This window comes from Staurois parvus, unplaced genomic scaffold, assembly GCF_062004578.1.
Source record: "Staurois parvus isolate SC_StPar_1 unplaced genomic scaffold, SC_StPar_1.0 ptg000904l, whole genome shotgun sequence".
Lineage (NCBI taxonomy): Eukaryota > Metazoa > Chordata > Amphibia > Anura > Ranidae > Staurois > Staurois parvus.
In genome coordinates this window covers 42,118-66,549 of record NW_028318700.1, presented here as the reverse complement: position 1 = coordinate 66,549, position 24,432 = coordinate 42,118, and the positions used below count along the sequence as shown (strand labels likewise).

The window sequence follows — 24,432 nt, the reverse complement described above, 5'->3', positions numbered from 1 at the left end:
TGAGTTAGGTAGGGCCTATTTAAGGGCCTGGCTCTCAGGTTTGGCACACATTTGCGAGTCTGTAGAGTAGGGTCAGGTACCCCACCTGTTAGGGTTAGCACTAGCAGTAGGGAAAGGCTCTTGATGAAGAGGGAAAATGTTGGGTTCACAACCTCCCTGGACTCCTGCCTGTTGAGCACAACATGGCCAGGCCACAATCTTCCCTTCTCTACAGACACTGACATTTGGCTATAGTCTACTCCCTACATGCCATTGGAGCTGTGAGTGTTCCCAGCTGGGCTGTCTTCTCAAATGGTTATTTGTAAACTCTCTGCATTATTTCTATACAAGTTCTTTCACTGCACTGGGACTGAGTGTGTTATTCTGCAACACCACGCTTTACCCCCACCTACATACCCAATGAAAAAACCCATTGGGGAAGGGTGTACTATCATTTGGCAGAACTGGGAATTCTGGTGGTCATATTTTACAACTGGAGACAAAAATAAACCACCATGTTACTGAGTTTGCCATCAACCATTCAAAACCGAAATATTTTTAGGTGCAGATGGCATCTGACTTCTACCCAAAACAGGATAGTGTGTGTCTCTAGGAGTGTGGAGGGGACATTAAATGGAAGTGTCTAGAGATAGCTTGTAAAGAGCTGTAGGAAATATTGGTAAGTAAAATCTAAAAATTATATATTGGACCTTTTACTTCCATGGCCTTGCTCTCGGCATACTTGTTGGCTTTGTTGGAAGCGTTGCAGAAGTAGGAGCCTTCCTTTTCTTTGGTGAATGATGATACCATGAATTCCGCGTGCATGTCGTCAGTTTTGGTCACGTTGATCAGTACATTATCTTTGCCTTTCTTGACATAAAAGTTGAAGGTAAGGGGCAAGGTTCCATATTCCACATTGCACACCAAGGAAAGCTCTGCTCCTTCCTCTACTTCTCCATTTTCAGGGATAATTACAAGGCTTACATTTACAACAGGAGCTGCAGGGACAAACAGATCAAAACAAGACCAGACTTTCATGTGGGATATATTGCATGAGGATGGAATACATTGAAATTGTGTTTCCAGAAGAAGACCCAACTTTCCTTCTCTCCATCCTTTGAAACCTTTTCTAAGGTCCTACCCCCTCTGACTTTTTGCTCCATCAGTTGGTTGACTTCTACTGTCTGTCTTCTACTTTGATGTCCCTCCTGGCAGTTAGTCCTCCAGTTACTGGACAGCAGTAAATATCCATTAGGGCATGGCACTGTGGGGCACCCGTGGTATGTGGTGAAGAACTGTGTCTGTGACCTTTCTTATGGTTACTGGGCCTTGTATACCTAATATTACTCTCCATAGTGTATAGGATCTTGTGTTCATGTTTGTGTCAGAACCCCATTGCTTTCCATACAAATCAATAGCAATGCAAAAGCTTGAAGCAGGTTAGTAGGAGGTCAACTGCAGCTCAAATACACCTGTGAAGGATCTCAGAAGACTGCAATACCCAAAAAGCATATTGCATCTTTCCACCTGCCCAAGCCCTAAGACTCATCTTATACCTTGCTGGCGCTCAGTTCAAACTTATAGATAAGGGATCTCCACATTTTCTGAACAAACTGCCAGTTTACTGTTCTTGAGGCTTTAAAGGGGCTGGACTGTGGCCAGTGGGATTAGAAAACGCCTTGGTGTCAGTGAGAGTAAACAGTGCCCCATCATTGATTTTAGTGAAAGGAATAGTGCCCTATTGTTGGTATCAGTTGGAGGAATAGAGCCCCATTGTTGGTATTCAAGGTAGGAATGGTGCCCCATCATTGGTGTCTGTAGGAGGAATGGTGCCCCATCATTGGTGTCTGTAGGAGGAATGGTGCCCCACCATTGGTGTCTGTAGGAGGAATGGTGCCCCATCATTGGTGTCTGTAGGAGGAATGGTGCCCCATCATTAATGTCCATGGGGGTAATAATATCCCGCCCTTGGTTTTAGTGGAAGGAATAGTGCCCTATTGTTGGTATCAGTTGGAGGAATAGAGCCCCATTGTTGGTATTCAAGGTAGGAATGGTGCCCCATCATTGGTGTCTGTAGGAGGAATGGTGCCCCATCATTGGTGTCTGTAGGAGGAATGGTGCCCCATCATTGGTGTCTGTAGGAGGAATGGTGCCCCATCATTGGTGTCAGTGGGAGGAATAGTGCCCCATCATTGGTGTCTGTAGGAGGAATGGTGCCCCATCATTGGTGTCTGTGGGAGGAATGGTGCCCCACCATTGGTGTCTGTAGGAGGAATGGTGCTCCATCATTAATGTCCATGGGGGTAATAATATCCCGCCCTTGGTTTTAGTGGAAGGAATAGTGCCCTATTGTTGGTATCAGTTGGAGGAATAGAGCCCTATTGTTGGTGTCCGTAGGAGGAATGATGCCCCATCATTGATGACTGTGGATGGTATGGAGGACATGCAAAGGGCCACATCAGGCCCACAGTCCTCAGTTTGGAGACCGCTGTTCTACAGGTCAGCTAAAAAGGTTCCCACAATGCTGCCATATGTATATTTCTGTAAAAGGCTAAAAAGTCAAACAGATGTTAAATGAATGTAAAAAGACATACCGATAACGGTGACATTGAGGACCTCGCTGAGTGCATTGGACTTATGGTTCCTGTTGGAGGCGTGACATTGGTAGCGTCCCAAATCATGCAGCTTGGTGGTGTTCACCATGAATATGGCCTCGCTATTATTCAACATCTCCTTCCTCTCAAGTAGCTCTTCCTCTCGGTACAAGGTATATGTGATGGGAGGGGTACCAGTCGGTGATCTGCAGGTCAGTATTAGGGTGTCCCCGAGGACAACCATTTTGTTACCCTTAAAAATCTGTTTGAGCTCAGGTTTGGTGACTGCAGCTGGTGGAGAAAGGTCAAATGTTAGAGGCTAAAAAGGACCAAATATTCTGTCAAGGAACAAACTGGCAACTTATATACAGCTTGCTGATCCATCAGTGCTTCCTTCTCCACAATCTGACAACACTCACATTGTCACCTTGTACAGCTGACCGATCCATCACTGCTTCCTCCTCCACCGACAAGATGCATACTATCACTTTATATACAACATACTGATCCATCACTGCTTCCTCCTCCAATATCTGACAAGATGCATACTATCACTTTATATACAACATACTGATCCATCACTGCTTCCTCCTCCACTATCTGACAAGATACATACTATCACTTTATATACAACATACTGATCCATCGCTGCTTCCTCCTCCACTATCTGACAAGATACATACTATCACTTTATATACAACATACTGATCCATCGCTGCTTCCTCCTCCACTATCTGACAAGATACATACTATCACTTTATATATAACTTACTGATCCATCGCTGCTTCCTCCTCCACTATCTGACAAGATACATACTATCACTTTATATACAACATACTGATCCATCGCTGCTTCCTCCTCCACTATCTGACAAGATACATACTATCACTTTATATATAACTTACTGATGCATCGCTGCTTCCTCCTCCACTATCTGACAAGATACATACTATCACTTTATATACAACATACTGATCCATCGCTGCTTCCTCCTCCACTATCTGACAAGATGCATACTATCACTTTATATACAACTTACTGATCCATCGCTGCTTCCTCCTCCACTATCTGACAAGATGCATACTATCACTTTATATACAACATACTGATCCATTGCTGCTTCCTCCTCCACTATCTGACAAGATACATACTATCACTTTATATACAACATACTGATCCATCACTGCTTCCTCCTCCACTATCTGACAAGATACATACTATCACTTTATATACAACATACTGATCCATCACTGCTTCCTCCTCCAATATCTGACAAGATACATACTATCACTTTATATACAACATACTGATCCATCGCTGCTTCCTCCTCCAATATCTGACAAGATGCATACTATCACTTTATATACAACATACTGATCCATCGCTGCTTCCTCCTCCAATATCTGACAAGATACATACTATCACTTTATATATAACTTACTGATGCATCGCTGCTTCCTCCTCCAATATCTGACAAGATACATACTATCACTTTATATACAACATACTGATCCATCACTGCTTCCTCCTCCACTACCCCAGAAGCCACATATTGTCCACTCATATACAATGTTTTCCTTATGGTACATTGTGTATCTACTCCCCTAGATTGGAATATGGACAAGTTTCTTTCACTTCTATTAAACCATCTGCTCTTCTATGCCAGGGGTGCAAAACTCAATTTCATGGTGGGCCGCATCAGCTTTATGGTTGCCTTCAAAGGGTTGCTTGTATCTGTAAGACTATATAAATACTTCTAGGGCTTTCTGTCCCCTGACAATAGGAGCAAGAACTTAACCATGACCCCCCCTCCCGCTGAACTGCATCGAACGGTGGGTGTGGCCAAATTGTTGTAACAGTCAAAGGATCTTAATTGAGCAATAAATATGAGGAGTGCATTAGGCAGGGGCGAACTGACAACTAATGGGGCCCCCGGGCAATAGGGGATCATGGGGCCCCTGTGTCCTTGCCCAAACTCAAAAAAGCCTATGAAAAAGGTACCAGTGGCATCTCATGGGGCCCCCTACTGACCCTGGGCCCTCGGGCAGTGTCCGAGTTTCCAAATGGTTAGTCCGCCCCTGGCATTAGGTGAGGGGTTCAAGGATGCACTATGTAGAGAGTGCAGGGTTCAGAGGGGCGCTATGTACAGTGTGCAGGGTTCAGAGGGGCGCTATGTACAGTGTGCAGAGTTCAGGGGTGCGCTATGTACAGTGTGCAGGGTTCAGAGGGGCGCTATGTACAGTGTGCAGGGTTCAGAGGGGCGCTATGTACAGTGTGCAGGGTTCAGAGGGGCGCTATGTACAGTGTGTAGGGTTCAGGGGTGCGCTATGTACAGTGTGCAGAGTTCAGGGGTGCGCTATGTACAGTGTGCAGGGTTCAGGGGTGCGCTATGTACAGTGTGTAGGGTTCAGGGGGGCGCTATGTACAGTGTGCAGAGTTCAGGGGTGTGCTATGTACAGTGTGCAGGGTTCAGGGGTGTGCTATGTACAGTGTGCAGGGTTCAGGGGTGCGCTGTGTACAGTGTGTAGGGTTCAGGGGGGCGCTATGTACAGTGTGCAGAGTTCAGGGGTGCGCTATGTACAGTGTGTAGGGTTCAGGGGTGCGCTATGTACAGTGTGCAGAGTTCAGGGGTGCGCTATGTACAGTGTGCAGGGTTCAGGGGTGCGCTATGTACAGTGTGTAGGGTTCAGGGGGGCGCTATGTACAGTGTGCAGAGTTCAGGGGTGTGCTATGTACAGTGTGCAGGGTTCAGGGGTGTGCTATGTACAGTGTGCAGGGTTCAGGGGTGTGCTATGTACAGTGTGCGGAGTTCAGGGGTGCGCTATTGTGCGGAGTTCAGGGGTGCGCTATTGTGCGGAGTTCCGGGGTGCGCTATGTACAGTGTGCAGAGTTCCGGGGTGCGCTATGTACAGTGTGCAGAGTTCCGGGGTGCGCTATGTACAGTGTGCAGAGTTCCGGGGTGCGCTATGTACAGTGTGCAGGGTTCAGGGGTGCGCTATGTACAGTGTGCAGAGTTCAGGGGTGTGCTATGTACAGTGTGCAGGGTTCAGGGGTGCGCTATGTACAGTGTGCAGAGTTCCGGGGTGCGCTATGTACAGTGTGCAGAGTTCCGGGGTGCGCTATGTACAGTGTGCAGAGTTCAGGGGTGCGCTATGTACAGTGTGCAGAGTTCAGGGGTGTGCTATGTACAGTGTGCAGGGTTCAGGGGTGTGCTATGTACAGTGTGCAGAGTTCAGGGGTGCGCTATGTACAGTGTGCAGGGTTCAGGGGTGCGCTATGTACAGTGTGCAGGGTTCAGGGGTGCGCTATGTACAGTGTGCAGGGTTCAGGGGTGTGCTATGTACAGTGTGCAGAGTTCAGGGGTGCGCTATGTACAGTGTGCAGGGTTCAGGGGTGCGCTATGTACAGTGTGCAGAGTTCAGGGGTGCGCTATTGTGCGGAGTTCCGGGGTGCGCTATGTACAGTGTGCAGAGTTCCGGGGTGCGCTATGTACAGTGTGCAGAGTTCCGGGGTGCGCTATGTACAGTGTGCAGAGTTCCGGGGTGCGCTATGTACAGTGTGTAGGGTTCAGAGGGGCGCTATGTACAGTGTGCAGAGTTCAGGGGTGCGCTATGTACAGTGTGCAGAGTTCAGGGGTGCGCTATGTACAGTGTGCAGGGTTCAGGGGTGCGCTATGTACAGAGTGCAGAGTTCAGGGGTGCGCTATGTACAGTGTGCAGGGTTCAGGGGTGTGCTATGTACAGTGTGCAGGGTTCAGGGGTGCGCTATGTACAGGGTTCAGGGGTGCGCTATGTACAGTGTGCAGGGTTCAGGGGTGTGCTATGTACAGTGTGCAGGGTTCAGGGGTGCGCTATGTACAGTGTGCAGGGTTCAGGGGTGCGCTATGTACAGTGTGCAGGGTTCAGGGGTGTGCTATGTACAGGGTTCAGGGGTGTGCTATGTACAGTGTGCAGGGTTCAGGGGTGCGCTATGTACAGTGTGCAGGGTTCAGGGGTGTGCTATGTACAGGGTTCAGGGGTGTGCTATGTACAGTGTGCAGAGTTCAGGGGTGCGCTATGTACAGTGTGCAGGGTTCAGGGGTGCGCTATGTACAGTGTGCAGGGTTCAGGGGTGCGCTATGTACAGGGTTCAGGGGTGTGCTATGTACAGTGTGCAGAGTTCAGGGGTGCGCTATGTACAGTGTGCAGGGTTCAGGGGTGCGCTATGTACAGTGTGCAGGGTTCAGGGGTGCGCTATGTACATGCAGAGTTGTGGATAGATTAGGTTCTCACCCTACTCACCATAGACCTTTACCTTAACCTGCTCACTAGTCTTGGTGATGTTGGCGATGGTGACTTCACATTTGTAGTCTCCGCTATCTGTTGCCATCAAGTTCATCAGGAACATTCCTCCACTTTTCCTATATTTTTTCTCTCCATTGTTGACTATTAAATAAAATACCTCCTTGGATGACTCCTGGGGAGATAAGCCGGAAACGGAGCATTCCAGAGCCACCCGATCTCCGTCATTGATGTACTCCGTCTTGTTACTTGTTGAACTTGTTGAACTTAGAGTTAATCGAGGTTTTGGGAACAGCTCTGGAAAGGAATTAAGATCATGTTGATCACATTGTTGAGCTGCAGTTACACTCATAAAACATACTAAAGGTTTTCGTCTTCCCCTTTCCTTACCTCCAAATACCCAAAAGTGAAATGTAAATGATAAAATGGCATCTATATCTTCCTGTAGGAAGGAGGCATGAAGGAGAACGTAGAGATCCATGGTCTTCCAATACAGCATGGTGACCGATGAACTCAGACATGAATCCACAAAGCTTTCTTTAAAGTTATTTAAAGTGTTTCTAAAGTCAAAAGGTATTTTTTTTCCACTTAATGCATTTTCTGAATTAAAATTAAAAAACCTTCCAGTTGCTGTTCCTACCCCCTAGCCCAGGACCCCTCTAGCACTGAATGTATGTAATGGCAAGGGGTACTGGGGTGTGGAGGAGAGTCTATTGATGCTGGCTGCTGGGGGATCTATTCTTACTGATGGGAATCTATTTTTGCATGGGGGTCTATTTTTGCATGGGGGTCTATTGTTGCTCGAGGGGGTCTTATGTTGCTGGCGGTCAGATGTTGCTGGGAGGGATCTCCTGTTGAGGGAGAAGTCTATTGTTGCTGGCTGCTGGAGGGCCTGTTTATGCTGGCTGCTGGGAGATCTGTTGTTGCTGCTGGAGGTCTATAATTACTGGGGTGGTATTTTGTTGGGGGGGTCCATTATTGCTGGGGGTGGTCTATTTTGTAGGGGATCAGTTGCTGGCTGAAGGGGATCTACTGTATTTTACTGCTTTTCTTGTTATCATTAACACATTACATACAAATTACTTAGAACCATAAAAGGATACTTGGTTCTCTATTCTCTAAAAGGGGCAGTACTAAGAGGTGGGTAGGAGGTGAAACCAAGGGGCGGTGCTTGGAGGTGGGTAGGGGGCGGAGACAAGGGGTGACTCAAAAGGGGAGGGGTTCCTGCACCTATTCTCTGAGAAAAAAATCCCTGCCCTAGCCTAAATACACTGTGCCCATCTGCAGGTCTTCCCTCCTCTCCCCACTCACACAAGCTTGGCTGAGGACAGCAAAGCCATTGGCTCCTGCTGCTGTCAGTCAGTTCCAGTGAGGAGAGGGGGCTGGGGCAGAGCAGCACTGTGTGTGTCTATGGACACACACAGCCCAGCTTGGGAGTGTGCCTGCACATATGCTCCCATGGAAAGTGGCTTTCTATGGTGTTGCATGGAGAGGAGGCAGAGGGGAGAGAGCAGATGGAGAACCCTAAAAGATGATGCTCTGTGATCCCCTACAAAATAGACCACCCCCAGCAATGATGGACCCCCCAACCCTTGCACACAGCAGGTAACTATAACACCTTTTTTATTTTAGTTAAAAGAAAAAATTTGACTTTACAATCTCTTTACATGTTGGCAACTAAGAACATGCAAGAAGACTTTGGGAAAATCATTACATTTATGCAAAATGAACTCATAACCTCATAGAACAACAATGTCCTTTTCTATAAGAACATTTACTGGCAAGTACATATGAATGTTTTTTTCACTTTAGCTCCTTTGCTTTACTACTCTTCCTCCCCAACATGCCATAGCGGAGCACATCTGTGCCAGGAAAACAAAAGCACACGTAAGCAGGGGTTAGTACGCTTTTTAGGGAAACCCTACCCTAGGTGGTCACTGGGTGGGGTTAGACTAGTCCCTTATCATCTAGAGCTGGAGGGGTTTGGGGCAGAAGTTGATGGTAAGAGGCTACCCCAGTATACTATTATGTCAGCTTGTAGCCTCAGGAAGTGAACCCTTTGCGGTAGGCCTGGTTTAAGCACCATTGGAGTACCTACCTAAGATGACCTACAGTGAAGAACTGGAAATAATGCTTGGCAATCCTATGGTGAAGTGCAACTGATGTTGGAGGTAAAGAGGCAGAGGCTCTTTTTCTTCTCCCCCTCCCTTCATTACCCCTCCTGTTGGTGATCTAGAATTTGTATATACTCCGATGAGTATTTACGGTCTGTACAGTTTTTAGACCTCGCACCTGTCTTATTTTATACCTTCCGTCTTTGCTTATCCAAGGTGTTAAGGTACCGTTTGTTGTTCTACCTACTCAAGTAGTCTACTCAATGTGAATTTTTCAATCAATGTATACCCTTATCCTTTTCAAACCCTCAAAAAGTCAATACTTTCTCCCTAGAAAGTGCAATAATACATATACAACCTTTTTGTGAATTATAAAAATAAAATAAATAAATTGATTTTAAACATATAATGTGCAACAAAGTCCCACTAATCCAAAAAAAAAAAATGTGTCCAAAAGGAAGTCCAAAATAGCGTCCACAAATATCCCAAATTTATTCACTCTTTTCATCCACTGAAAGGATTGGCTCCTACTTCATCCAAAACGCACCTCGAAGTAAAAATATAATAATATCTAGTGCATTACCTTAATGATAATAATAATAACAATAATCACCCCGTGCAACCAAAATACGCTTCAAAACACCTTTTGTGCAAAAAAAAAATAAAAAATAAATAAAAATATATTATTTTCTTATAGTGCCTATAATCACACTAATCAAACGGTGAGCACTCTGTGGTCGCTGCAATTCAGTGTCTGCCAACAACCAACACACAGTACTACTAAATACTATTACCCTCTATGAGTATTTGAAATGCTCAAACAATACTATGGAAAAATATTCCTCCACATTATCTTCCAAAAAGTTTTTCCAAGGTCCTCAGAGAGATAAGAAGGGTCTCAGGAATAGTATTCAAAGTATAGGGATAACTTTTTATTCATCACTTACATTAAAATTTGAAAATATCAGCTCCAGACATGGTTTCAAAGCTTTTTCAACTAAACACCATAAAAAAACCATGTGTTGAAAACCAACAAAATGGCCACGGCGACACTTCCGGTCTACATACGTGCGTCTTGACGTCACTCCCCTAACGCGTTGGAAACACTGACACTGAATTGCAGTGCTCACAGTTTGATTAGTGTGATTATATGCACTATAGGAAAATAATATATTTTTATTTATTTATTTATTTTTGCACTAAAGGTTTTTTGAAGCGTATTTTGGTTGCACGGGGTGATTATTGTTATTATTATTATCATTAAGGTAACGCACTAGATATTATTATATTTTTACTTCGAGGTGCGTTTTGGATCAAGTAGGAGCCAATCCTTTCAGTGGATGAAAAGAGTGAATAAATTTGGGATATTTGTGGACGCTATTTTGGACTTCCTTTTGGACAAATTTTTTTTTTTGGATTAGTGGGACTTTGTTGCACATTATATGTTTAAAATCAATTTATTTATTTTGTTTTTATAATTCACAAAAAGGTTGTATATGTAATATGAATTTTTACTGGTACAAAAAAAAAAGAGGCAGAGGGATAGTTGCATTTGGCAAAGAACTGTGCATTTTGTTCCAGCGGCAGTAAATCGTTACAAAAGGCTGAATGTGCAGATAGTCCTTATTTTCTAGAGGCGGGCCTCAGGCCAGGAGAATATGAGCAATCAAGATGGCGGAGTTCCTCTACGTACCCGATCTCTTTTTTGTTGCTGGAGGACGGTGGGAGGAGCCCTTGGCCCGCATGGCCATTGCTGGTGACGAATCTTGGCCCCCAACACACTTTTGATGCAATGGAAGCCTTGCCTGGATTGCTCATGGATAAAGGTTAAATAGGAACTAGGTTTGCCTAGTTTTTAAAAAATGTCTGCCAGTTTGATTAAAATGGCAGCTTGGTTCCAAGAGTGTGTCCTTATTCAGACACAGATTGGAGACTCGAGCGGACTATAAGTAGACAGTGCATTGATGGCCAAGACCCAACTGTATGGCAAATATCAAAAGGTTCAGAAAATTGCCATTGCTGAAGAATCCATGAAACAACACGATGGGGTGGATTTACTAAAGGCAAAGAGACTGTGCACTTTGCAATGTGCAGTTGCTCCAGAGCTTAGTAAATGAAGGGAAGCTATACTGATGTCTATTATCCAATCATGTGCAAGAAATGTTTTTTTTTTTTGCACGTGATTAGGTATTCTTTGCAAAGTGAAGCTTTACCTCATTTACTAAGTTCTGGAGCAACCGCACCTGAAGAGTGCACAGTCTATTTGCCTTTAGTAAACCAACCCCAATGACTCATGAATACTAACTTAGCATACTCTTGCAGCACCAACTATCCAGGCCTTGGCCACTCACCATCTGAGAGTCAACAGAAAATGGATATAACTGTTGGAACATGATGTACCTTTCACCTTGACCATGGCACTGGTGGTTTTTGAGGCTGTTGTTCCCTCTGCTTTACATGTGTAGTTGCCCATGTCGTTCACAGTTGCCATCTGAGAGTAGGTTAAACTTTCCAATTTGGAAGACTTTAGAATTTGGTTGTCCTTTTGTAAGGTGATGGTCACTTCCTCGGAGCGTCTGTGTGACTTCTGAACTGTGCACGTCACCTCCATGACTGCCCCTTCGGTGAAATTGTTTGATGGACGAACTCTGATAGCTGGTATGCTAAACGACTCTGTAGGAAAACCAAAAACGAGCCGTATGAAGGTGTGATTACAGCTATTGTACTGTAGATGTTGTAGAGCCTTTTCTAACTATGGTGGTCTTGGTTTCTATCACCAAGAGGCTGTGGGAAATTTCCCTTCCTGTTGTGTCTGACACCCAACTCCTTTACAGGAAGTGAGGACAAATCTACCTTATGGCTGGAATGGACACAATGACATTTTTAGTTTATTTTTAAGTTCTAACTCACTTTGCTCCCATCCAACATTTATTTTTACTGCTGTATGTGGATGTCCTATCACTTCCTGTTCTGTCAGACAGGAAAGGAGGAAACATCTCCTAAATAGAGGCACAGGCACCAATAAAGTCAACACTCCATCTGAAATAAAAAAAAGTATTTGCTATTCAGTGATTTTGAGTGTTGAACCTGAGAAGGGTTAGTTCACCTGAAATTGATATTTTGATCTTGCTTGGGTTCCGGCAGGCAGACCCCCACCACCTTCTATGGAGTACAAGTCTGAGATCTGTACAGATGAATGCCTAATTTCTTCTAACTATATAATGGTGCAGCATTCTTTCCACTGAAGATTTCAAGGAACATTAACTGTGGTTCAATGCTCTAGAAGTCATGTATAGATACACAATGAGATCTAGGCAGATCTAACTTTAAAAGGTTCTTCTTGGAGATGCAGTAGAAGAAAAGTAGCACCTACCCACCACAGTCACTGTCTGTCTCCTACTTAAAGGTGACTCTGGCTCAGCGATCATCAGCATTAGGGTGCACTCAAAGTGCAGTATGCTCTCCCCTTCTTTTATCTCATATTTAACTTCTGCATAATTCTTGGTGGACATCTTCTGTTTTGCAGGTCCTTTCTCCTTGTCGGTCTTGTAGAAGTTGAATATCATTGGGGGTTCCTCATTTGGTGCTTCACACCTGACTATAATTTCATCTCCCTCTGAAACCTCCATCTTTGTTACGCTGATCAAAGGGGCCCACAACCCTTGGAGATAAAAAAAAAAAAGAGAATTAATTTTCATAACAGTCTCAGTCAAGAACCCAGAAAGTGGGGAAAAAGCAAAAATACAAAGAACACTTAATAGAAAAACTAAACCAAACCAAATGCACCCCCCAAAAAAGAACTAAAAATAAATTGATGAATTGTTTTTTACCTGAGCAAACTTCACCACAGAAGCTTATGTGGTTCACATTGAGCTTTAGAAGTCTCCTGGGCCATGTCCCCAGTCTCCAACCACTACCGTACCGTGTCCCCAGTCTCCAACCACTACTGTACCGTGTCCCCAGTCTCCAACCACTATTGTACCGTGTCCCCAGTCTCCAACCACTACCGTACCGTGTCCCCAGTCTCCAACCACTACTGTACCGTGTCCCCAGTCTCCAACCACTACCGTACCGTGTCCCCAGTCTCCAACCACTACTGTACCGTGTCCCCAGTCTCCAACCACTATTGTACCGTGTCCCCAGTCTCCAACCACTACTGTACCATGTTCTCAGTGTCAAACCACTAATGTGTTCTCAGTGTCCAACCACTACTTTACCATGTTCTCAGTGTCCAACTACTACTTTACCATGTTCTCCGTGTCCAACCACTACTGTGCCATATTCTTGGTGTCCAACCACTACTGTACCACTTTCTCATTGTCCAACCACTACTGTACCATGTTCTCCATGTCCAACCACTACTGTACCATATTCTCAGTGTCCAACCACTACTGTACCATGTTTTCCGTGTCCAACCACTACTGTACCATGTTCTCCATGTCCAACCACTACTGTACCACTTTCTCAGTGTCCAACCACTACTGTACCATGTTTTCCGTGTCCAACCACTACTGTACCATGTTCTCAGTGTCCAACCACTACTGTACCATGTTTTCCGTGTCCAACCACTACTGTACCATGGCCTTAGTCTCCAATCACTGCTGTAGCATGTTCTCCGTGTCCAACCACTACTGCACCATGTTCTCAGTGTCCAACCACTACTGTACCATGTTCTCTGTGTCCAGCCACTACTGTAACATGGTTTTAGTCTCCAACCACTACTGTACCATGTTTTCCATGTCCAGACACTATTGTACCATGTTCTCAGTGTCCAACCACTACTGCACCATGTTCTCACTGTCCAACCACTACTGCACCACGTTCTCAGTATGCAACCACTACTATAATACTTTCTCAGTGTCCAACCACTACTGTACCATGTTCTTGATGTCCAACCACTAATGTACCATGTTCCCAGTCTCCAACCACTACTGTACCATGTTCAGTGTCTCCATCCACTGTTGTAGTAAGTCCTTAGTCTCCAACCACTACTGTAGCATGTCCCCAATTTTCACCATGTCTCCAGTCACCAACCTAACCTGTGACATGTTCCCAGTCTCCATTCACTACTGAGTTTGCCCTCTACCTCCAACCACTACTGTAGCATGTTCTCAATCCCCAGGCACTACTGTAGCATGTTCCCAATCCCCAGGCACTACTGTAGCATGTTCCCAATCCCCAGGCACTACTGTAGCATGTTCCCAATCCCCAGGCACTACTGTAGCATGTTCCCAATCCCCAGGCACTACTGTAGCATGTTCCCAGTCTGCAACCAGAAATCTGGCATATCGGGAGTTTACAACCACTACTGCCACATGTGCATAGCCTCTGAAGATGATGCTTTCTAGCATTACAGATACCTAATATTATGTATGGCCCCTGGGTGATGTCAGGGGTCACAGATGAGTCCCCTCACACCTCATCAGTTGACAACTGCTAAATTAGACAATCCCTGAATCAACACTGCACACTGTATTGTTATAATTCTATGTTACCTTTTCTAATTTCTTCTGCTGGAAAAGTATTAAACCTTTCTTTAGATAAAAATATTACATTTTCCATAATTTTGATATATGATCACATTTTTTCAAACACATCAAAAAGCTCAATTACATTCAGGGCCAACCAACCTCTGGTGGGTTCAGTGAGTGGTCTGAGACCAGCTAATGTGAAGGTTTGAAGCTCATCCCTAGTGGCAGCAACATCATTGCCATGATGAGTTCTGTGCTATGAACCTGTGCATATCAGATAAATCTCAAAAGTGACCATTGGGAACTTGGCATGTGTCACTGAGCAAAAATGGCGCTCTGTATTAGCTGGTGGCCCCAAACAAACACAGGGACCAAGCTAGACTTACCAGTGACCTTCACTGTGATTTCTTCGCTCTTCTTCTGTCTCTTGTCTGCAACAACTTGACACTTGTAGAGGCCGGAGCGGGACACGCTGGCATTTTGGATGGTGTAGATGGCTTGAGAGTTGGTGGTGGTGACATTGTGGATCAGAATGTCATCCTTGTAAAAGGTGAATGTATTGGCTAGCTCAAAGTCGGTGATCTTGGCGATGTCTACAAGGCACTTCAAGTGCAGATTGTCACCATTTTTTATGGTGGGCAACGGGAGAGCCTTCAGTTCAATTCTGTTTATAGTGAAGTCTAAAGATGAAGATTATATAATTAAAAACAAAAAAGTGTGTGTATATATACAATAATTATGTATTTATGTTCCATTGTATTGGTCTTTGCAACATCAAGTAACATTTAGTTAAAAAACGAAAGAAGATTTTGTACACTTCATCAGAGAGCTGCCAAATCTGATATGTGATTGGGTGTGCCATGGCGGTGCCATCTGCAGGGGATCAGCGACAATGGGTAGAGAAGGTGATAGAGGAGTATGGTGGGCCTCAAAGGTCCTGGAAAACTAAACGTTCTAACTTTCAATAGAAATAAAGAATCTGAGGACATCTGCTGTGTAACACATAAGGGTGTTCATTGTAGCCTAACAACAATAGCTGAGGTCATTCATTCCTAGCGCACCCTCTTCGACCTTTATTGTCCCGGAGCCATACAAAATCCACATGTATAAATAGTACAGATGTTTCTGAGGCTGTATTACACTACTTGACCTGCACCACCAAACTCAGCTTGTATCGGCACCATTGATGACTGCAAACTTCACCTCTGACTTCCACTGTGGGAGACTGAAGACAAAAGAAGAAGGATCACAGTGACCTGTCCTCATCACAACAGTCATTCGGGGAGGCCCACCTCTACGATGGCTGTACCCCCTCTTCAGTCTGTCCTGAATGCAGCTACCAGATTCATCCATCTAAGCAACCACTCTGCCAATCCCTCCTCTGGCTTCTTCTTAGTGTCTTCCACCCCTCTCTGCCAATCCCTCCACTGGCCTCCATTCAGTGTCCTCCACCCCTCTCTGCCAACCCCTCCACTGTCTTCCACCACTGTCTGTCATTATCATTGCTGGTTTATGCTCAGTGTCCTCCACCCCTCTCTGCCAGTACCTCCACTGGCCTCCATTCAGTGTCCTCCACCCCTCTCTGCCAGTACCTCCACTGGCCTCCATTCAGTGTCCTCCACCCCTCTCTGCCAATCCCTCCACTAGCCTTCATTCAGTGTCCTCCACCCCTCTCTGCCAGTCCCTCCACTGGCCTCCATTCAGTGTCCTCCATCCCTCTCTGCCAATCCCTCCACTGGCCTCCACTCAGTGTCCTCCATCCCTCTCTGCCAATCCCTCCACTGGCCTCCATTCAGTGTCCTCCATCCCTCTTTGCCAGTCCCTCCACTGGCCTCCATTCAGTGTTCTCCATCCCTCTCTGCCAATCCCTCTACTGGCCTCTATTCAGTGTCCTCCACCCCTCTCTGCCAGTCCCTCCACTGGCCTCCATTCAGTGTCCTCCATCCCTCTCTGCCAATCCCTCCACTGGCCTCCATTCAGTGTCCTCCATACCTCTTTGCCAGTCCCTCCACTGGTCTCCATTCAGTGTCCTCCATCCCTCTCTGCCAATCCCTCCACTGGCCTCCATTCAGTGTCCTCCACCCCTCTCTGCCAGTTCCTCCACTGGCCTCCATTCAGTGTCCTCCATCCTTCTCTGCCAATCCCTCCACTGGCCTCCATTCAGTGTCCATCCCTCTCTGCTGATTCCTCCACTGGCTTCTACGTAGTGTCCTCCACTGCTTAGTGTTCTCCAGCCATCTCTTACAATCCCTCCTCTGGCTTCTGATCAGTGTCCTCCACCCCTCTCTGCCAATCCCTCCACTGGCCTTCATTCAATACCCTCCACCCTCTCTGCCAGTCCCTTCACTCCTCTCTGCCAGTCCCTGTACTGGCATTTACTCAGTGTCCTCCACTGACCTCTACTCTATGTCCTGCACTGGCTTTCACTCAATGTGGTCCAACTCTTTCTCACAATATCTTCATTGGCTTTGCTCAACAAATAAAATTCAAAATACTAACAAATCCATCAACAACTGTGCCCTGAGCTACATCACCAACCTCATCATCTCAAAATGTCACTCAAACCATTGTCTCTGCTCCTCCCAAGACCTCCTGCTCTCTAGCTCCCTCGTCACCTCCTGTCATAGTCACCTCCAAGACTTCTCTAGAGCCTCTCCCATCCTCTGGAAGTCCCTACCCCAATCTGTCCAGCTATCTTCTACTCTGTCCACCTTTGGGAGATCCCTGAAAACTCATATCTTCAGGGAAGCCTATCCCACCTCCACCTGCCAAATGAACGTCTACTTTCTCCACCAACTTATCCTGCCCAGGGCCACTGTTAAGGCAGTACAGCTGGCCCTCTTGTCTTGGGCCTTGGCCCCATTAGTTTAAAAGGGGGGCCCAGGCACCTGCTGAGCAGGAGGACTGGCTGTACCACCTTGTGACTCTTGTGGATCTCCCTGCAGCGCTGCTGACTTTCCTCCTCTCCTCTCCTCTCCAACCAGCATTTGCTGAGGGCACACAGGGGGACCTGTTTCTGGACGGAGAGTGGGGAGGCTAGTATATATGACATATTTATTGGCTCCGTTCATTCCTGAATGAACACAGTGAGTGATATATAAAGATCACTCATCTGTCCATGGATCCCTGAAGAATAGTAAACTGTGTTTACTTTGCTTCAGTTTGTGAATGAACAGGGAGCCTCAGAGCACCTCCGTCTGTTTAGACCCATGATATTTCACCAAAGCCCCCCAACAGAGCAGTTAAAAAAGCCCCCCCCTGCTGGGGGGCTTTGGTGAGACATCAGGGGCCTAAAAAGATTCCTGGAGCGTTTCCGTCTGTTTTAGGCCCCTGATATTTCACCAAAGCCCCCCCAACAGGGCAGTTAAAACAGGGGCCCAAAAAGATTCCTAAAGCGTTTCCGTCTGTTTAGACCCTTCATATTTCACCAAAGCCCCCCAACAGGGCAGTTAAAAAAAACCCCAACAGGGCAGTTAAAAAGCCCTCCAACAGCTGAGGCTACAGAGAAAGGGACTGATAAATCTCTATCTTCAGTCCCTTTCTCTATCTTAAATGTGAGATATTAGGAATCTCTTTAGGCCCCTGATATTTCACCAAAGCCCCCCAGCAGGGCAGATAAATAGCCCCCTAACAGCTGAGGATACAGAGAATGGGAATGATGAATCTGTATCCTCAGTCCCTTTCTCTATATTAAATGTGAGACATTTTAGACCCCTGATATTTCACCAAAGCCCCCCAAAAGGGCAGTTAAAATGCCCCCCAAAAGGGCAAATAAAAAGCCCTCCAACAGCTGAGGCTACAGAGAAAGGGACTGATAAATCTCTATCTTCAGTCCCTTTCTCTATCTTAAATGTGAGACATTAGGGGTCTTTTTAGACCCCTGATATTTCACCAAAGCCCCCCAGCAGGGCAGTTAAATAGCCCCCCAACAGCTGAGGCTACAGACAATGGGAATGATGAATCTGTATCCTCAGTCCCTTTCTCTATATTAAATGTGAGACATTAGGGGTCCTTTTAGACCCCTGATATTTCACCAAAGCCCCCCAACAGGGCAGTTAAAAAAATGTATAAAATAAATACAATCCTAAAAAAATTGTAAAACAATTCTAAAAAATAATTTAAAAAAATTAAGGGCTTGTTCACATGTGCTTTGCAGTCAGCATTTGGATCGCTCTTCATAGAGCATTCAACAGGCGTGAGGAGGCAGCTCTCACTAATGCACCTTAACGGCGGGGAAGGGGCCCTGTCAGGTAGGCTGTACGGGGCCCTGTCAGGTAGGCTGTACGGGGCCCTGTCAGGTAGGCTGTACGGGGCCCTGTCAGGTAGGCTGTACGGGGCCCTGTCAGGTAGGCTGTACGGGGCCCTGTCAGGTAGGCTGTACGGGGCCCTGTCAGGTAGGCTGTACGGGGCCCTGTCAGGTAGGCTGTACGGGGCTCTGTCAGGTAGGCTGTACGGGGCCCTGTCAGGTAGGCTGTACGGGGCCCTGTCAGGTAGGCTGTACGGGGCTCTGTCAGGTAGGCTGTACGGGGCCCTGTCAGGTAGGCTGTACGGGGCTCTGTCAGGTAGGCTGTACGGGGCCCTGTCAGGTAGGCTGTACGGGGCTCTGTCAGGTAGGCTGTACGGGGCCCTGTCAGGTAGGCTGTACGGGGCTCTGTCAGGTAGGCTGTACGGGGCCCTGTCAGGTAGGCTGTACGGGGCCCTGTCAGGTAGGCTGTACGGGGCTCTGTCAGGTAGGCTGTACGGGGCCCTGTCAGGTAGGCTGTACGGGGCTCTGTCAGGTAGGCTGTACGGGGCTCTGTCAGGTAGGCTGTACGGGGCCCTGTCAGGTAGGCTGTACGGGGCTCTGTCAGGTAGGCTGTACGGGGCTCTGTCAGGTGGGCTGTACGGGGCTCTGTGATGTCCAATAGCAGACCAGTCCTGATCTCGCCACATTGTGGTATCACTTGCCCCTCCTCTTTAGATTGGAAGCTCTGACATGCAGGACCTTGTAACTGTTTATTGTAAAGCGCTGCGCACACTGGTGGGGCTATAAAAATCATACATAATAATAAGTGATTGAAGGACAATAAGGGGTAGAGAAGTGAGACCACCCAAGGTTTCCCTGAACTACGGTGAGAAGCAGAATGGGTCTTCCGGAACACAAACACAGGAACTGCAAGGGATGACTTGTTCAGAGAGGTGCAGGCTGGGACAACTCCCTGATTTGTAAAGCGGCAGGTTCCCATCAGGATTCCCCTAAATACCATCATCCCCGTATTGAAACATTGTTGGCTGTGTGTAGACAGACGATGCAGACCCCGACAGGTTCAATAATGAAAAGCAACCCCAACTCAGGCTCCATTCACACTTGCACAACTCCAGGGTGCAACGTTGATGCAACTTTGGATGGGTGCAACTTGGATAGGACTTTGGCTTTCATTAAGGATAACACTGGTCTGCGTTTTAAGACTTTTTTTTTCAAAGATCAAACGTTTCACAACAGATTTAGGATCATTTTTGCATGCTGAATTCAGAAATATCATTTTCTTTGTTCAGGTCTGCTTTTGAAGATATACTGAATTTTTGTTACAACATATTTTCCCATAATCGTGCCATCATTCAGCCTTCTATGAGCTCCGTTGTTGTTACAAATGGTCAGGAGAACCGTAAATAACCTTTTTGTTCTTTTCTGGTGTTTTGCAATGAATCGTAAGTGGAAGAACCATCCTAATAGGTTCTGCTATACCTGCGGACACGTGGTTCTTCCAAACCGTAAAGCAAACATCGCGGGTTTTGTGAAGAAGAAATATCACGCTTACTTTGGTGTCCAACTAGGAGACCAGGATAAGCCATTCGCTCCCCATATCTGCTCTAAAACATGTGTGGAAAACCTATGAGATTGGAGGAGTAACAAAAGGAAGAGCGTGCCATTTGCTGTCCCAATGGTGTGGAGGGAAGGGAAAGATCACATCACCAACTGCTACTTCTGCATGACAAACCTAAAAGGCATCAATGGCAAGAACAAGCACCATGTTCAGTACCCTGATGTTTCTTCTGCCATAAAACCTGTCCTCCATGGTGACCCTCTTCCTGTTCCTGAGCCGGATGTCACCGTGGAATCTAGTTCTGATCCCAACTGTCACCATGGAATCTGGTTCTAATCCCGAATGTCACCATGGAATCTAGTTCTGATCCCGAATGTCACCGTGGAATTTAGTTCTGATCCCAAATGTCACCGTGGAATCTAGTTCTGATCCCGAATGTCACCGTGGAATCTAGTTCTGATCCCGAATGTCACCGTGGAATCTAGTTCTGATCCCGAATGTCACCGTGGAATCTAGTTCTGATCCCGAATGTCACCGTGGAATCTAGTTCTGATCCCAAATGTCACCGTGGAATCTAGTTCTAATCCCGAATGTCACCGTGTAATCTAGTTCTGATCCCGAATGTCACCGTGGAATCTAATTCTGATCCCGAATGTCACCGTGGAATCTAATTCTGATCCCAAATGTCACCGTGGAATCTAGTTCTGATCCCAAATGTCACCGTGGAATCTAGTTCTGATCCAGAATGTCACCGTGAAATCTAGTTCTGATCCCAAATGTCACCGTGAAATCTAGTTCTGATCCCAAATGTCACCGTGTAATCTAGTTCTGATCCCAACTGTCACCATGGAATCTAGTTCTGATCCCAAATGTCACCATGGAATCTAGTTCTAATCCCGAATGTCACCGTGGAATCTAGTTCTGATCCCGAATGTCACCGTGGAATCTAGTTCTGATCCCAAATGTCACCGTGGAATCTAGTTCTGATCCCGAATGTCACTGTGGAATCTAGTTCTGATCCCAAATGTCACCGTGGAATCTAGTTCTGATCCCGAATGTCACTGTGGAATCTAGTTCTGATCCCGAATGTCACAGTGGAATCTAGTTCTGATCCCAAATGTCACCATGGAATCTAGTTCTGATCCCAAATGTCACCGTGTAATCTAGTTCTAATCCCGAATGTCACCATGTAATCTAGTTCTGATCCCGAATGTCACAGTGGAATCTAGTTCTGATCCCAAATGTCACCATTGAATCTAGTTCTGATCCCAAATGTCACCGTGTAATCTAGTTCTAATCCCGAATGTCACCGTGTAATCTAGTTCTGATCCCGAATGTCACCGTTTAATCTAGTTCTAATCCCGAATGTCACCATGTAATCTAGTTCTGATCCCGAATGTCACAGTGGAATCTAGTTCTGATCCCAAATGTCACCATGGAATCTAGTTCTGATCCCAAATGTCACCGTGTAATCTAGTTCTAATCCCGAATGTCACCGTGGAATCTAATTCTGATCCCAAATGTCACCGTGGAATCTAGTTCTGATCCCAAATGTCACCGTGGAATCTAGTTCTGATCCCAAATGTCACCATGGAATCTAGTTCTGATCCAGAATGTCACCGTGAAATATAGCTCTGATCCCGAATGTCACCATTGAATCTAGTTCTGATCCCGAATGTCACCGTGAAATCTAGTTCTGATCCCGAATGTCACCGTGGAATCTAATTCTGATCCCGAATGTCACAGTGGAATCTAGTTCTGATCCCAAATGTCACCATGGAATCTAGTTCTGATCCCAAATGTCACCGTGTAATCTAGTTCTAATCCCGAATGTCACCGTGGAATCTAATTCTGATCCCAAATGTCACCGTGGAATCTAGTTCTGATCCCAAATGTCACCGTGGAATCTAGTTCTGATCCCAAATGTCACCATGGAATCTAGTTCTGATCCAGAATGTCACCGTGAAATATAGCTCTGATCCCGAATGTCACCATTGAATCTAGTTCTGATCCCGAATGTCACCGTGGAATCTAATTCTGATCCCAAATGTCACCGTGGAATCTAGTTCTGATCCTGAATGTAGCGTCTTCATTGGTCTACTGCCACAACATTGCTGACCTGATCACATTAATGGCTCTGAAGTATGATGCCATACAATGGAGACTTTTCATGGACTCGTCCAAGAGAAGTCTCAGGGCAATTCTTCTGAATAGCGGAAATAAGTCGTCATGGATCCCCACTGGACACCTTTTTTTTGGGTTTTTACTCTTTTTGGTATATTTTTATAACATTTTAAGAACATTTTGTAAATCTTCTGGGAATAAACAAAAAAAAGGCATCACAATCTAGCAATATCTGGTATGTGCTTCTATCTCACAAACTTGATTGGGTAAAATGAGCAGGATTTTCAGAATCAGCTTAAAATCAGGTAATTATATCTTAGACCCGGGGCGGACTGACCATTTGGGAACTCGGGCACTGCCTGAGGGCCCGGGGTCAGTAGGAGGCCCCATGAGATGCCCCTGCTGCCTTTTATAGGCTTTTGTGGGCGTGGTTTGAGTTTGGGCAAGGACACAGGGGCCCCATGATCCCCTATTGCCCGGGTGCCCCATGAGTTGTCAGTCCACCCCTGCTTAGACCTTCAAAATATGGCAGACCATGGACAACTGTTGCATGTATAACGTTCAGGTGCAACTCTCATGCGACTTTTGAGGGTTTCCATTGCAGTCTATGGCACTCAAGTTGTATGAACGTCATACCAAATGCAGTGCATGAACTACTGTCAAGTCGCTGCAACTTCAAGTCGTACCTATATGAACGGTTGTCACTGGAAAACACGGGGAACGACTTGTCACGCAACTTTAGCGTCCAAAATCACATGACAAGTTGCAGAAGTGTGAATGGAGCCTAGTGCAGGCCATACACGGCTCCAAAATCGGCCGATTTTTGCACCATTAGTGGGTTAATTGGTCAGCCATTTTTCAGGGTTTTGGCACATTTTGTTTTTATCAGTGGAGTTGGAAAAAAGTCGTCCGATTTTGCCGATCGCCCGATTTTTCCGGCAATGATGGGCAAATCGGCCGATCTTTTTACCGATAAAAAGATCTGTGCATGAGCCGTGACCTGCAAGAAGAAGAAGAAAAAAGAAGAAGAAGAAGAAAAAGAAGAAAAAGAAGAAGAAAGAGGAAAAAAAGAAGAAGAAAAAAAAAAGAATTCCAGTCCGCTGTTATATTTGACATGAAAAAGTCTTGCAGTTGCAACAATGTATCTATTTGTATCCGAATAAAAACATTTGTATCTGAAATGGATACAAATAGATACATTGTTGCAACCACAAGACTTTTTCATGTCAAATATAATAGCGGAGCTCTCTGCAGGGACAGAAGTAATTAAATGCCGGTGGTAGACGGGACGAAAATCGGGCGTTTTTTTTTTTATCGTTGGTGGTAACGTTGGCCTATTGAACGACCGATTTTTCGTTTTTTTCTTTAAAAACGGCCGTTTTGCGACCCGTCTATGGCCTGCATAAGACACAAAGCCATAAATAAAGAGCATTGTACTCACTGACAGATTGTCCGCAGACCATCCAGGCTGGAAAAACAGAAAAAACAAAAACAAAATTATTTCCTGGAAACGACCGCCGCCACCTTCTCCTTATGCTGGTCGATACTTACGCGTCAGGAGTAAGACTACCGTCAAATACATGTCCACATTGGAACGGACGCCCGCTGCGCGATTCTGAAGAAATAATAATAAAAAAAAATCCACGGAAAAAAACAAAAAAAAAATTGCAGTCGGGGACGCAGGTGTCCTGGGATGGCGGCAGCGGCTCGCCCCTGGATTGCTGGCCCAGCACAGACGGAGGGCTAGCTCATCGGCCGAGTGTCAGCGCGGATTTGGAGAGGCGAAGAGGTGTGGGAATATTTCGGCTCACAGGCAGACCAGGGAGGAAGTTGGGGAAACGACACTTTTCCTGCAGCAACTTTTCCTGCCTGGGTCCTTAAGATGTGCTCCTGAACAATGCCGTAATGACCCGACGGGCGATGCGGGGGATGTGCGCCCTGATTAGCTCTGATGAGGGTGGCCGGGATGGCCAGTAACCCCTTGGAGGCCGGAGAGGCTCGGCCAAAGGGTTAAAGAGCAGCAGCCAGCATTGACGCCGGGGAGGCGGCGATAGGGGCTGAACTA

The 24,432-nt window shown here is 46.0% G+C and overlaps 1 protein-coding gene across 1 annotated transcript in view; it reads right to left on the bottom strand.

The window, feature by feature from the left end:
* The window catches only part of PECAM1 (platelet and endothelial cell adhesion molecule 1), a 50,945-nt gene extending 26,789 nt beyond the window's left edge, over window positions 1-24,156 (bottom strand). The window contains exons 1-8 of the mRNA XM_089656429.1: window positions 23,919-24,156; window positions 23,809-23,835; window positions 14,826-15,119; window positions 12,342-12,629; window positions 11,369-11,641; window positions 6,855-7,151; window positions 2,574-2,864; window positions 690-977 (exon numbers count right to left, since the gene is read on the bottom strand). Of these exons, the coding sequence (XP_089512555.1) occupies window positions 690-977; window positions 2,574-2,864; window positions 6,855-7,151; window positions 11,369-11,641; window positions 12,342-12,629; window positions 14,826-15,119; window positions 23,809-23,835; window positions 23,919-23,949 (1,789 nt within the window). The 5' untranslated portion in view covers window positions 23,950-24,156. The remainder of the gene's footprint in view (window positions 1-689; window positions 978-2,573; window positions 2,865-6,854; window positions 7,152-11,368; window positions 11,642-12,341; window positions 12,630-14,825; window positions 15,120-23,808; window positions 23,836-23,918) is intronic.
* Between the last annotated feature and the right edge of the window lie 276 nt (window positions 24,157-24,432).